The 15,139-nt window shown below is 51.7% G+C and overlaps 1 protein-coding gene across 1 annotated transcript in view; it reads right to left on the reverse strand.

Annotated features, from left to right (window-relative positions):
- The window catches only part of Disc1 (DISC1 scaffold protein), a 193,430-nt gene that overhangs the window by 15,935 nt on the left and 162,356 nt on the right, over positions 1–15,139 (reverse strand). Inside the window, exon 11 of the mRNA XM_026413137.2 lies at positions 9,721–9,958. Coding sequence (XP_026268922.2) covers positions 9,721–9,958 — 238 coding nt within the window. The remainder of the gene's footprint in view (positions 1–9,720; positions 9,959–15,139) is intronic.

Consider the following 15,139-nt stretch of genomic DNA (forward strand, 5'->3'; position numbering starts at 1 on the left):
AGGGTAGCTGCAAAATGCCGGCAGAAAGTGCTTCCCCCACTCCTAGTTAAAGAGTGGTCTGTGACGAGTGCCTGACAGGTGCTTGAAGCCATGAGAGTGCTGAGGTGACTGGTCTCTGGGAGAGAGGACTCCTGAAGTGGTGGCCACGAGGCTAGGAAGTGCTGGAGAGATGGCACTGCTGCTGGCTACTGGCCCCAGGACCTTGCCCCTGGTGCCGTGTGCAAGCTGTTGAACAGTGCAGGCACATATTCTGAGGGTTGTGCGTGAATCAAGAACAGAGAACTTCCTGAGAAGTCCCTCAGAAGGCATGCCATTGTGTGCCCAGCTGTTGACTGCAACCAAAGCCCGGGCTGCTCTTCCCCTGGCTTCAGGGAAATGGCTCTTTGGTGGAGGCCCAGGCCAGCCAGGTGCTCTCCTGCTGAGAGGCAGAAAGGTAAGAGACTCCTGCCTCCTGGCTTCACACTGGCCTCCACTCACTCACTGCCTGGAACAGCACGCCTGTGTCCCCCTGGCTCATGTGTGTGTCACGCAGGAGCACGCAGTCCCCTGGGCCACATGGGGTGGGCTGCACTGCCGCTGGCTTCTCCCTTCTTTGAGAGCAGCTTGCCTGAGTCTGTCCTCTCCAGCTGGGGCCTTGGGATACGCAAGGCTCTGCAGGCAGGAGGAAGGGGCTTTACTGTGAACCTCACTCCAACTTCTCGCTTTATCTGTTTTACCTGCTAAAACTGCTCAGAAAGTTAAAAGCAAATAAAAGGGACATTGTTGAAGAGCTTTGTTTCCTTGGATGTTTTAAAATAAAGGAAATTTGTCTTCTAATCAGTCATCCTTCAGTACAAACTTTGAAAGCACTGAAGTTTCTTTATCGAAGGGTGAACTTAAGTCAGAGGCATCCCTCAGGGCACCCTGGGAGGTGGCTGCATGAGGAGGAACCCTGTCTACTCTGCCTTCTGGCTTCCTGGGAGGTCCAATGCGGGCACTTACAAAGAGCCTTCTCAGCCAGGGTGCTGAGCTCCGGGGGCTCAACACCTGGGAGCAGAGAGGCTGGACCTGGCTGGGGCTTGGGGAACCACCTACTTCACCTCCTTCCTTCCAGCCAAGGGAGATGCCTCCAGAGTCACGGGACTCAGCCACAAAGATGCAGGCCCTCACCCCTTCCTCTTCAGGATGCTGCAAAGGGCCCCCACAGGGTCTCAGCCTCTTTGGGGGCTGTTCCCTGCAGGACTCAGATCTGGACCAACCACAACAGGGAGCCCAGGGTTGCTGCACGTCCACGTGCCCAGGAAATGTCAGGCTGGAAATGGAGGAGGACAGGGAACATGTGAAGGACAGCAAGTTCCTCTTCCTCCTCTCCAAATAGGAAAGGAGGACCGGGTCTCTCATCTCTCCTGTCTCCTCATAGATACCCAAAGAGGCTCGTCCGGGAGCTCATCCTGCACTAGATGTCTGTGTGAAATGTGTGACTTCTGCTTCCAGTTTGATTTTTAAATTAAGCATGGTAAGAAAAGAAAGAAGAATTCCTGCGTGACTGAAACTTGAGGATTAAAATGCCGCCGGCCCCAACGCCCCTGTATTCCTGGCTGGGGTGGGTTGTGCAGGATTTGCAATTCTGGGGATAATTTAAAGTGCAGGTTGTTCTGTGCTTCAAAGCATCTTAGAAAATTCTCCGGTAATTTGTCCTGCGAGGCAGTCTTCTCAGAAATTCAAATTATTGGTTTTTTTCCTCCTTTTCTAAACATGTAGTCCATCATTTAGCCACAGGAACAACCGTTTCCCCTGATGGTTAGAATGAAAAGCCACTGTAGCAGGGGAGTGGTTACTCGGGAGTTCTCCCACTTCCCACCGCCACCAGCCCCTGACTCAGAGCCTGCGAGCTCCACTTCTCCAGGAGTAAATCCCCGAGCCCTGTGCTGCAGGGAGCCTCCCTGGTGTTCAACACCCGTCTCCCTGTCATGCACTCTGCAGCCCCAGTGACTCAGAAGCAGAGCCCAGGAAATGCTGGTAGAAGTGACGACACTCTTCTGCCTGGCCAGGCCCTGTGAGGTTTGCCCTCAGAGGTTTAAGTGGGAGCCCATCCCACTGTGGCGGTGTTGAGTGGTGGCACCTCCTGCAGGGAGGTGATCTGGTCACAGGGAGTGCCAGCAGGGATTAGTGCTGGTCTCATGGAGTGAGTTCCCTCAGGGTGGGTGGGTTGGTGCTAAACAGTGAGCCTGGTCCATGGAGCTCTCTAGATTCTTGCCCTACCATGTGGTCTGTTCCTCATGTCGTGATGTCATCTGCCATGATGTGACATAGCCAAGGGGCCCTCCCCAAAGACCAAACAGATGGGTCTGCCGGATTGTGAACTTTCAGCCCCAACACTGTGAGCTAAATAAAGCTTTTTTCTTTATTAAGTATCCAGCTTCAGGTATTTTGTTACAGCAACAGAAAGTAGACTGATACAAAGCTCTTGAGGATGTTTTACTCTTTCTCAGACTACACTGTCTAGGAAATAGTCTTTCCATGGTGTGAGAGCCAGAGGGGGAACTGGTGTAAAGACTTTTCCAAATGCTGCTCAACTACAGCCAAGAACAGTCTTGTCTGGGATAATCCCTCAGCCTCACAGCAGCCTCTGCATCCTGCATGACAACCCCAGAACTTGATACGTGTCTCTGTTGGCCTCAGAGAAAGCCCTTCAGCCTTGCGTGGGAAGGAATCAGTAGGACAGCTCAGCCAGGCAGCATCTTAAACATAACTTGCTAAGTGACCTCACGAGCAAACCTGTAGGCTTGAATGAAGGGCCGGAAATGTTCAGCTGTGTTGACTTAGAGCTGATGTCTCCTTTCTGTCCATGTCTCCCACCTCAGGGAACATGATTTTAAACAGAAAACAGGATTTCCTATGTTGAGCAGGATTTTCTCATTAAAATGACTTTCTAAAAACACTTGTCTATGAAAGTGTGGGCTCGCACCCATGAAGGCACCCCGGCTGCTGACCTGAGCGGGTGCTAAACCACGCACACTGTTAAAGCGGGCATAAATCCCTGACCAGGGCCTCGGAGGGCTTTTTATTTTTATTATTATTATTTTTTACTTAGTTTTATTTTCCACAAACAAGGCTAAGTCCTTGCCTGCGGTGTTTGGGAAATACCAACATTTAAAATGTTAGACTTGAGCTCATGTTCAGAGGGCAGGGGGTGCCCAGCCAACAGCCAGGGCTCTTCCCTCAGTGAGGGCACATCCCTGCTGACAGTGGCCACCAAGCTGTTCAGGGCCATGAGACAGCGTGTGTATCGTCTCTGTTCTGAACAGAACCTGCACTGGGAACAGGAGATGTGTCCAGCTAAGTGTCCTGGGGAGGGCACTGCTGCAGGGCCAGCTCTGCCTGGAGCAGCGCCAGGGCTTCTGGAGTCGCTGCTCGTCACAGAGCGCACCGCGAGCGGCTCATGTTCACACCTTGAGTCGTGGCTGGGATAATCCGAGATGGTTGAATAGTTGGCTTCTTCAGTTGCTGGGGAAAGTCCTTCCAAGGGAAGAGGCAGTGAGAGGCCCAGCAGAGGGGTCCTCCCTGGTAGCGCAGCCTTCTGCGCTCAGGGCCATCTGCAGCACTGCTGAGGTTTGAGGAACCCTGGAAGAAAAAGCCCTGCTCCGCTCACATGAACCCTGACCCACACTGTGACTGAGCCTCAGGACGTCTGTTCCAGCCCGAGTCTCACCCCGCTGTCCCCCGAGGGAAAGCAGATGTGCTTGCCACCCCCAGGGGCTCAGCCGGGGCTAAAGGCGTCTCCTTGGCTCAGACATGAAGCCACAGCCTTCCACATGTTCTTCAGGCCATTTTCCAGAATATTTGCGTGGCAAATGCGTTCCAGAAATGCTCCGTGGTTTTCTCCGCCTTTTAAAAAATATGGTCCCCATAAAGAATATTTACCCCAGACAGTGGCCTGTCTGTTACACAAAGAACGTGTTCCACACTTATTTGGAAGAGATTCGTGATGATCATTCCCCTTTCCTCATAAACGCTGAGGGCCACAGGCAGCATATGAACACCAACAGGTGCAGAAGCCCAAGCACCTCTTTGTTGCTCTGGATAAAAACTGTAGCCCCCCAAACGCCCAAATCACGAGGTTGCACCCTGAGCAAGTGGGTGTGGCCCTGGAAGCACCCAGTGATTGGAAAGGGTGAAGAACCCACCTGAGTGTCCAGACCCCTGTAGATCACAGCCGGCAATCTGCTGTCCCCAGGACCCTCACGCTTGTCTCAAAGAATGCACAAGAAGGAGCTCGGGACAGGAGGAATCAGCAGAACCAAGAGAGCTGGTAGAAGAAGCTGCCCCATGCTGGGTCTGTGGCGACTGGCCTACCGTCTCTGGCCTGCCGTCTCTGGCCTACATGAAGGACAGTCTTAGAAAGCCACCTTCAGTGCTACATGGCCACTCAAGAGCTTCTGGACTGCTGCCCTGTTGCGCACTAGGCTCGGACTTCAGAGCTGGGCAAGGCCAGACCCCACCAGCACCGTCAGTAGATGGGACCCTGCTTCAGCTGACACCTGAATAATCGCGACCCCACAACAGGTCCAGATTCTGTGGACCGTGACACCGAACCCCAAAGACATGTAGGAAATAAAAGCAGAGCACTGCAGGAGGATGCTTCAAGGGATATGCCTTTGAGCTGCCTGTTAACGAGAATAACCAGACTGCAAGAGGGAAGCGGAACTGAAGCCGACGCCAAACTCGTTCATTTTGTATTAGAAGAAAAATTGAAGTTCCAAGTGTTTTGTGGAAACCCCACAACATAAGACACGGTTATGTTTCCAGGGCCGCTGCTCAGGCACCTGTTCTCGCGGGGGCTTTGGTTGAGTGGTCCCTGCTCTTCCCTCACAACACACTCCATGCATCCCACAGACGGGGAGCACCAGCCACTCTCCTTCTCACACCTTTAGGTGAGCTAATTGCCCTCGGGCTTCTAATTATGTCAGAGAAATGACAGCCACACGTCCCATCCATGGCTCCCAGAGTTACCTGGGGCAGTCCATGGCTCCCAGAGCTACCTGGGGCATGTGTAGCCAACAGCCAGCAAGGCTGGGTTCCCAGGGTGTCTGGACAGGAGCACTTCACACTATTGCCACTGGGACAGGGGACAGCAAGCCCTGGGCAGGGTGACTTCATGCGGGAGTGCCACAGAGCTCAGCCCAGGCCTCCTCCTGGGCTCCCTGCCGGGACATGCATAGTGGTCACCAGCTGCTGGCTGGGGAAGCTCCTGTTTCCAGCAGCCCTGTCCCCAGGCATGAGCTGGCATGACGAGGGACAGAGGTGAGCTTGTTTCCAGAAGCAGGAACCTCCAGATTGGACACCCTCCGCTGTGCCAGGGGTCCACTGAGTTGTTGTGAAGAATGTGCGGTATCCTGGCCGCTCGGGGTGGCCATCCCGCTGTGGACCTCAGTCTTCACCACTGAAGGACAACGACATCCAGCACAGAGTCTCCAGGACCCCCAGGGCGTCCTCCTCGGGGCACCAGCTGTGCTTGGTAAGGGAGGAAGTAGCGACTGCACTGGAGCATCCAGTGGTGCCTCAGTGTCCCAGACAGAGGGGAAGCGACTGGGCCTCCTTCCTGGGGCAGGAGGAGCTGGGAGTGAGGACATTAACCCACGGGCCAGGGGGAGCCTGCCGAGCCCAGTGAACAAGTCCAGCCAGGCAGGGAACTTGGCTTCCATTGGTGGAGCTGTTTCTAACCCTATTCATGCCAGTTGTAGGTAAAATCCTAATTAGACAATGTAAGCTCATATTATGTAAAACCATGAAACATTGGTGTGAAAAAAGGTTCTTATTTCCATAAAAAAAAGAAATAAAAAACCTTGGAAAGACTGAGTCATGTTGAAGCGAGGGAAGGGAGACTGAGGATTGCCGAACAGGAGCATGCTACAGGTCCAGCCCCAGGAAGGGCCAGCACCATAGACCGGGTGCCACACTAGGCGAGGATCATGCATGAGGGGCCTGGGACAGGCCCTGAGGAGACCCATGCACACAAAATCGGGTCCATATCAAATGATTGGCAAATGTGGGTGTTTTTAATTTTAAAAGGAGATTTAAAGTGCAACTTTTTTTTTTTTTTAATTCTCCCTTGTCTGGCAGGGGCAGCCTTTCCTCGCCCCAGTCTCTTCTTCTCCCTAAGACATTGAACCTCAAGAGCCACGCCAGCTGCAGGAAGGTACTCTCCCCCATCAGCTCACAAACTCTGAGGCGGAGGCTGTTGAGAGACCAGGGGCAGAACAGAGAGTTTGGACTCACAGCACGCCCACAGCCTGAGCCCAAACGCAGGGTGCCACCCACTAGAGACGTTTCCAGGCAGGGAGGACCCACAGCCTCATCGTGGAACCTGGGCAGCACAGCTGAGCAAAACGAGGTGACTTCATTCTCAAGTTTGGGAGGATTTTTAGGTTATTGTGAACGGGATCGTTTTCCTGATTTCTTAGCAGATTCATTATTGGTGTGTAGGAAAGCTACTGAGTTTCACATACTGATCTTGTACCCTGCTACTTGGTTGAATTTATCAGCTCTAGAAATCTTCTGGTAGAGTTTTGGGGTCTCTTAGATGCAGGATTATGTCTTGAGCAAACAGAGACAGTTTGACTTTTCTTCTATTTTAATTGCATTTAATGACCTCCTCTTGCCTGATCACTCTGGATGTTAGTAATACTCCTCAGTATTTATCCAAAAGAACTGAAGTCAGCACACTCCAAAATACAGCCACACCTTGCTTATAGCAGCACAATTCACATGGCCACGCTGGGAACCCAGCCGGTGGGGGGCGCCATTCACAGATGAATGACAAAGGAAAAGTGGTGTCTGTGCACAGTGGGGCTTGACCTGGCCATAAGGAAGGAGGAAATTATGGCATTTTCTGGGAACTGGAGATTATTATGCCAAGTGAAATAAGCTAGTTCCCAGAAGTTAATGGTCATCCAATGCTTTCTCTCATATCTGGAAGCTATACCAAAATAAGGAAAGAGGGGAGCAGGAATCCTGTGAAAATAGAAGGAAGGTCAGTGGAGTAGAGGGGGACGGAAGGAGGAGGAAGAGAAAGGGAGGAACTGCGGAATGAAATCCACCCAACTATGCTACGGACACACACATACACTAGGGTGGATTCCACCTGCATGTGTCTCTGTGGAGCTTGTGTCCATAACATCATCAATGAACAGAAGGAAGACCACAGGGAGAGGAAGGGGAACGGGGAGGTGGGGGCAGGAATGACACACCCTGAAGACTGACGTGGAGCAAATCACAGCCCGCACATGTCGTCACGTCCAAACACATCCCACTGTCACGTATGGTTTAACGCACTAAGGAAGACATCTGCTAAGGAAAGTGTAGAGATACCCATGGGGTGCAGAACACCACACCCCAAAGGGCTCACCTCGGGGTGCTGCGTATTGGGACTAAAAGGCAAGGGCAGGCCTCACACACAAGGACTCCTGCCCCCACCCCGCCCCTCCGCCTCGCCTAAAGTGGGTCACAGAAACAGCACTCCCCGCTCCCAAGATGAGCCACAGAAGCCAGAAGGCCCCTCCCTGAAAGCCATCCTATCAAGGACACCCCCTTCTCTTTGGAAGATCCTCATTCCAGAGGGCTCTGCCCCCAGGCAGGGAGGACGGTGACACAGAGAGAACAGCAGGGGCCTTAGGTGACCCCGTGGCCACCAGACTACCCTGCTGTCCATCCTTCATCAACCCCAGCACAGAGCAGTTCTCCCTGAGTCCCTGGTCCTTGCTTCTCGAGGCTCCCCCGTCACACAGTGTCAATCTATCAAGCTGTTGTTTCCTCTGTCCACCCATCTTGTGATTGGACTGCTGGCCATGATGCTGAAGGTGGGCCAGGAGGAAATCACACCTTTCCCCTCCCAGACCTATGTGCTCGGGGGGCCTAAATCTGACAAGTAAGGCTGCATGTCCAGTGTGCCTTGTTGCTAGCTCCTCTGGGCACAGATACCTGGGCACACTGGTTGCTCAGACACCGCCGGAGGTGGCTGGAAGCTGCCAGCTCCTCTCTTGGCCTTTTTTCATTCGCCCTCGTGGAGGTAGCTACTGGCTCAGAGAGGAAGCAGCTGGGATGTGGGGGTGATGCTGTCCAGGACCCTGTAGGAGGGGAGCCCATCATGGGGCAGAAACAGAAAGCACCCGGGCAGCACAGGCTGCAGATGGGAGAGAGTGACACGGGTATCACGGCCAGAACAGCGTGTTCAAGAGAAGAGCTTCGCAGCGGGGGAGCTGCCCACTGGCTTCCCGGCCCCTGCCTAGCCCTGTGCGACTCCCAGAGCATCTATAACCAGGCCGACAGCAGCCCGTGGTTTCCAGGGTCCCCAGAAAGGCTTGGGGGAAGCCGAGGAAGCTGAGAAGGAGACGGGCTCTTACAAGTTGAGGAGGCTCAGCTGCAGCGGGCCAGAGCCCCTGCTGACTTCCTTTGGGACAGAGCCCCATGCAAATTACCAGGCTTTCATGGCCCTGATGTAAGATGGGGGGCTGGTGCTGAGCAGCCTGGCAGGGACCCCCAATGCCAAGGTGTTAGTCCGTAGCAAAGCTCCCGCAGAAACAAAGTCCCACCACAGTGCAAACCGTCTCCTTGGCCAGCCACACTCAGGGGAGGCTCAAAACCCATCTCCTCGCAGACCTCTGTAAGGAGCCAGCAGTCTCTCCTGGAAGATTTGCTTCAGAAAGAGACTGACCGCCTAACGGCATCACGCTCCACTGGGGAATCCATGTGGGCACTCCACTGGGGAACCGGTGTGGGTGGCCATGCCCAGCAGGCCTCCTGGCAGACCTCAGCTCACAGCAGCCACTTTAGCCACAAGATAATACGCCTCCCCAGACCCCAAAGACTCCCCGGAAACCAGGGCAGGAAACAAAAATGCCTGCCTCTGAGACCTTGGGTCCTCTCTTGTCTGTGCCACAGGGGTCTAGCATCCTGGGCCAAGGCACAAACAGCTTTCCCTGGGCCAAGTGTCTTCCCCTGGGGGCCTCCACTAACTGCCCCGGCCACTGCTGCTCCATGACAGAAGCATGTGCAGCGTTTGAAAATATTCCAGGGACGCTGTGACTGCCAGACAGTGAGCCCAGCAAGGCCTGCTCCCTGAGCTCACAGACCGAGACTGGGGTGGTGCCCATCTCCCGCTCTGTTCTGTTTCAGCCGAAGAGGACACCAGGCTGCCAGCGGCCACCTGGCACCTGAGCAGAGGCCTCTTGTTCTGTTTCTGTCTTTGCTGAGACGGAGTCCCTGTTAGGCTCCTAATTTGGCCTTTAGGGGCCTCCTGCCTCAGCGTCCTCCACGGTGCGTTTCCTATGACCAGTGCCCACTGCAGTGTCCCTTCCCAAGCTCGCCACCTGGCCTCTGAGAACCTGCCTCTGCTGCTCACTCAGGCCGACAGGAGGTTCCGCCTGCCAGCTGGGTGGCAGAGGAGCTGGGCGGAGAACCTCGTGGTGAACATCACATATGCGTAGAATTACACGTACGCAAGAAGAAAACTGTAGAGTCACTAGTACTGATATCTATATTTGACTCTAAGTTAGAATAAGAATAAAACTAATAGCTGACAATTTTTCTCTGCTTTTCTGTAATATTTCTACCAAAAAATTGGCATTATTTTGTACTCATATTCAAGAGTTATTCAGACTTTCAAGTTTGCATGGTTGATGGGAGCTACCCAGGACTGACTACCCAAAAGGCGACCCAAGAAGTCACGTGGAAAAGACCAACCTCTTTCTGTTCTCCTGCGCAGTGCGGCTCGCGGGTATGGTGAGCCCTCCATTCGGGTGACGCCTGCCACAGGGCCTTCCCCTTGTCCTCGGAGTGGGCCCAGCTCAGGCCATCCCTCGGCCCCTCGTCTTCTGCACACAGGCTGCCCCCTGCCTCCTGGAGCTTCAGACTCTGTAGCAGTAGCCGGCAAGCCTCCAAGTCTGCCACCCATACCTTCTGGAGCAGTGGACACTCGCAGCTAGGACGGGAGAAGAGGAAAAAAAATGAGGTCAGTGCTGTCTCCTGACACATCTGGGCCTGTCAGGCTGGATGAATGTCACTTGGCATGTGGGCATATGACAAACAAGCCTCACAGAGTGATGAGGCATTTCAACCAGAGGACTCAGAGGGGCTGGCTATGTACAGCAAGCTGCTGGGACACAGGTGTCAGCCCTTCCTAGCTGCTTGTCTGCAAGGCCACCCAGAGTCCCATCTGCATCTCCAGAAGCAGCTGCCCAATCCCAAACAGACCCTGAATGTCCCTGCTCCAGCCAGCTGACTACAGTCCTCAGCTACTCAACCCCCAGGCCAGGCACTTATATCACACCCACACCCAGTCACTCACCATCCCATCACCCTCCACCACACCAACACACACACCCCATCATGGGGCCAACCAACACACAAGTGCACTCTGTTCCTGACTGCTGGACCCTATCAGCACAGGTGGAGCGCAGATGCCTGGTGTGCCTGATACACGGTGTGGACAGGAGCAGAGCAGGGCCACAGGACAATATGATGGCTTTGCACAGGGAGCAGAGCAGGGCAGGCACCGCAGCACCCTTGGCAGCCCTCAAGGAGCCGGAAAGGAGGAGTGACCATGCAGCAGGAGGGCCAGAGCCCCACAGGGCACATAGAGCCGCTCAGGAACACGGCCCAACAACGGTAGAAAGTCTTACCTCTCATGCAAAGCAAGAACCTGAGATCTTAGATAAAAAAATTCATCTTTCATCCATCCATTCAGCTTCCTGATAGATATTTTCTACAGATCTGTGTTCTATTTAATAATTCTTCCTTCTACTGTGTCTGTTCTGCTGATCCATCTACTGTGTTCTGAATTTTAGTTACTTTTCAGTGTGATTTCTTAATATATTCCAGTTCTCTTTGAAATTCTCCAATGTGTCCTGTATATTCCTTTTTTCTGCTGTGCTGGGGATCAGACCTGGGCTGTGTACGTGCCAGGTGAGCACTCTACCGCTGAGCTACAGCTCAGCCCTCTGTTTTCTTCAACATTTTAAATCATCACTATTTTAAAGCCCATGTCTCTGAAGGATGAAATCAGAAGGAAAAAGAAAGAATGAGGCAGAAGCTGTATTAGAAGATCTGTCAGCCGATTATTGACAATTGGAAAGAAACCACAAGTTCAGGAAGCACGGCTCTGCCATGCAGGAAAAAGTCCAAGGAAGAACACACGCTGCTGGTCACAGCAGAACTGGTGGCCCTCAGGGCAGAGTGCCACCCAGCAGCTCCACAAGAACCAAAATGTGGGTGACAAAGGGCAGAAGCCAGAACACAGCCAAACCACATCCTTCAAATATGGCAAGAACTAATTGCCTATCTAGGAGCATACAGTTAGTTTTAACTTTCCTCAACAGTAAAAGTAAAATAAAGACATTTTCAGATGAACAGAAACTGAGAGAATTCATCAGTACTACACTCATAACACAGGACATGATCCCGGCTAGGAAGGAGGCTGAGAGTCCAGCAGGAAAGGGCACAGGGGAGCTAAGAGGGGGACTGCCGCAGTCTGGCTGGGCACAAATCACGAGCCACTCAAGCAGGAACAAATTTTATTTCCGAACTCCATCAGCACACTCCACACACGCTAACCGGGAACCTCTCCCGAACGCCACCCACGTGGCTCCTCCAGGCACACACCACACCAACCGGAAATCCCTCCTGCGGGCCTTCCCCAACCAACACGAATCCTCCAGGAATCCCCAGGAGAACTCCAAAGCAGCGGGCAAGAGCCGCCCCATTGCCCAACAGTAAAGGTCAAATATACAATACAATCAATCCAGCATCACAGCAATTATATATAGCTTAACTCAAATCATCATCTCAATAGTTCAAACATTCCCTCTGGCAAATGCCAGGCGTCATACCTACCGGGGCTGTGGCTCTCAACAGGGGACACCCTCATTAGTGGTCCAACCCGTGTGGAATTAAGGCACATGACCACCAGCACAGAGGAGCAGGACGTGAAAGGAACAGCAATGTTCTCAGGACCTTGCACTGTCCAGGAGCAAGAAAGTCCTGGTTTATATTAAACTAAAAAGTCAAGGATTCATATTGAACTCTTTAGGGCAGTCAAAAAAACACAGGTGCTAAAGCAACACATAGCTGGCTAGCTAAAATGGGAGGAATTTTTAAGAATTAAAAATACTGAATTGACAAAGTATAGTTTTAACAAGAGCCATAAAGGAGAACTGAATAAATGTGGTACACATGGGAAACAGCAATATAGAGGCATATGCCCAAGTACATATTAAGGACAGACAGACAAGTGCCGCATTGAAGAGGCAGATTTTAACCCTCATAAAAAAATCAAAGTCCTGTTACATGTTGCTCACAGGAAGCACACATTAAATACTGGGACACAAACAGGCTATAAGTGCAGGAATGAGAACGAAAGGCCGTGGAGGCGTGTTAGAGATCCAGTGCCTGGGAAAGGATCTATTATCTCTACTGGACATGGCTAAGGGAGAAAGACTGATCACTGGCTCACAAACGTCGATTCTGGATGGATTCTGTAGGTGGAGTGTGAAAGGTAGACTAGTGAGAGTCCTAGAAGGTAACAGGATGATATTATGACTTCACACTAGGCAGAATAAAAAGATGATATAACAGTATAAAATGCACTAACTGTAAACCAATGGTAAGGTTTGTCTCATTGATAGTAAGAACTCATATTGATTAAAAAACATGGTTAAGGGGGATAAGAATAGATACTCACTGGATTAGACAAAGGGGAATGAAGGGAAGGGAGGGGAGGGAATGGGGAAGACAGTGGAATGAATCAGACAGAACCTTCCTGTGTCACCTATGAACACACAGCCAGTGAAACGCCACACCACGTACAGCCACAAGAAGGGCCAGTCACACTCCATGCATGAGTGATATGTCCGATACACTCTATGTCAAGGGAAAAAACACAGTTAAGAGAATGAGATGATAAACCATGGCACGGGAGAAATTTCGTGTTGTGCAGCAGACACCAACACACAGATCCAGAACACGAGAATCCCACAAGTCATGAGAACAGACGGAAAACCCAATAAAGCCAGGGACAAACACTGGTCACCAGGCACTTGGCAGAAGAGGGTATCTGAGTGAACATCCTGCAGCTCATGGAAAGACACTCCAACACCACTGATCGTCAGGAAAAGGCACGTTAAACCAGGGTGACGCGTGCTGCATGTCGCAGTACCAGGCGTTGGAGAAGGTGGGTCATGAGGACTCCCGGCTCCTGGGGAGTGTGTGCACGGATGACAGGCTTTTGAGATCTGAGATCTGCCGACTGGGAACATGCGTCAATCATCTGACCAGCAGCTCAACCTCCAGGTCTATCCTCCACAGCAGGTGTGTGCCACCAGTTCTCGTTATTCATGGCTGTCACACTGCGTGAAGCCAACACAGACCTGAAGTAGCAAACACGAAGCACCAAACCTCCAGGAATTCTGGGTCCTGTTCCCACAGGCCTCTGCTCCCCGCTCCATAACACCAGTACATAACCAGTTGTGCTTCTCTCCAAAGGCAGCTCATTTCATAAAGACTTTGACCCATCGACATGGAACCAACGGGACCTAATCGCAGCAGAGCAAAGCCTTCTCCACGCAGAGCTCCTCTGTGGGTGCACCACAGCCTCCTGAGCTCAGGGCACCAGCTGGCTTTTCAGCACAGAGTTTCGAGGCCATCTTAGAAACTGAGAAAGATGTGTCCCTGGGTGGAGGCCAAAAGGACGCCTATTTCCGGTCTGAGAACTGAGACAAGGCACAGCCTTCTGGCAAAGGGCGCAGTCAGGAGGCGTGAACTCCTTTTGCCAGTCTGCACTGTTCTCTGACTGGCAATGGAAACTGTGGGCATAATGATGTGGGGGGGGGGTACAAGTAAATTCCAGAAAGCAGGCAAATCACAAATACAGAGTCCACAAAAAATAAAGGTCAACTGCGTGTACGCATGATCACACCATGTCACTTGTCAAAAACCTGGGGGCTTGAAGCGCCCATAAACAGAAGGATGGATGAACAGGGGGAGCAGGCTCTGTCCAGTGGATTGTGTGGTGCAGAGATGGACAGGTGGTGCCATAGCAAGAGGCCTGAGGAAGCTCACCCACACGGCCGGGAAGACTCGGGGAGCACTGTGACTGAATCTACAGCGTCAGAAGTCAGGACAGTGGCTGCTTGGGCAGCAGGGGTCAGGACAGGAGGGCACCCGGGCCCCTGGTGTGCAGGCAGTGTCTCTCTTCTGACACAGGGCTCCCGTGAACACCTTAATTTGGTGAGAAGTCTCCAAGCAGGCGTTGGTGTGGTGTGCCCTTTCCCCCGTGGACAGGCAGGGGAAGAGAGGATGAAAGAAGCCAGGCAGCTGCTCGGTGAGGTCTGACCTCAAGGAGCTTGGGAGCCTGGCCCCTGGTCTATCAGTGTGACTGGCCCTGCAGCGGGACTTCAGCTGTCTGTGCCTTCCGCTCCAGCCCCGTCCTGCACCAAGGGCTGGAGGGGACCTTGTACTGCCATTTCAACATCTTTAACTCTCATCATTTACTTCAGTTTTCCATTTCTTCTTGTGTCCACTTTAGCACTTTATATCCTTGGTAGAAATAAACCCTTTTCCTTGTGGATTTCAAATGTATTCCTACATGTTTGGCCACAGTTTTTATTTTTAAACCTGTCTCTTAACTCTCCTGGGTTTGGGTCTCTCTCTCTCCTTCGCATTCTGTGCAGTCTATTGATCAGTCTCATCAGGTTGGTCATCTCATTAGTCATTTCAAAGAACCAATTTTTGCTTCACTAATCCTTGATATTGATTTCTGTTCTCTCTTTCATTGATGTTAGCTCTTATCTCTGTTCTCTCTTTCCACGTTTCTTTGGGTTTATTATCTCATTTATTAGTTTCTGTCAAACACTTCACTTTTTTTTTCTTTCTCTCATTTTCTCCTCTTGCTATTTCCATGTAGTAATAAATATCTTTAAAGATCTATATTTTTGTTTAAGTGATTCTTTAACTATATCCATACATGTTTACTCAAAATTTTAAATATACAGAAAAATGTGGGAAATAATCTCAAATATGGAAAATAGTTTTTGTGTGCTGGCCATCAAGCTTATCGATTTGCAATACTTCCCTGTAATTGCATGAGATTGATTTCCAGAATTTACAT

Source organism: Urocitellus parryii, chromosome 9 (genome assembly GCF_045843805.1).
Source record: "Urocitellus parryii isolate mUroPar1 chromosome 9, mUroPar1.hap1, whole genome shotgun sequence".
Lineage (NCBI taxonomy): Eukaryota > Metazoa > Chordata > Mammalia > Rodentia > Sciuridae > Urocitellus > Urocitellus parryii.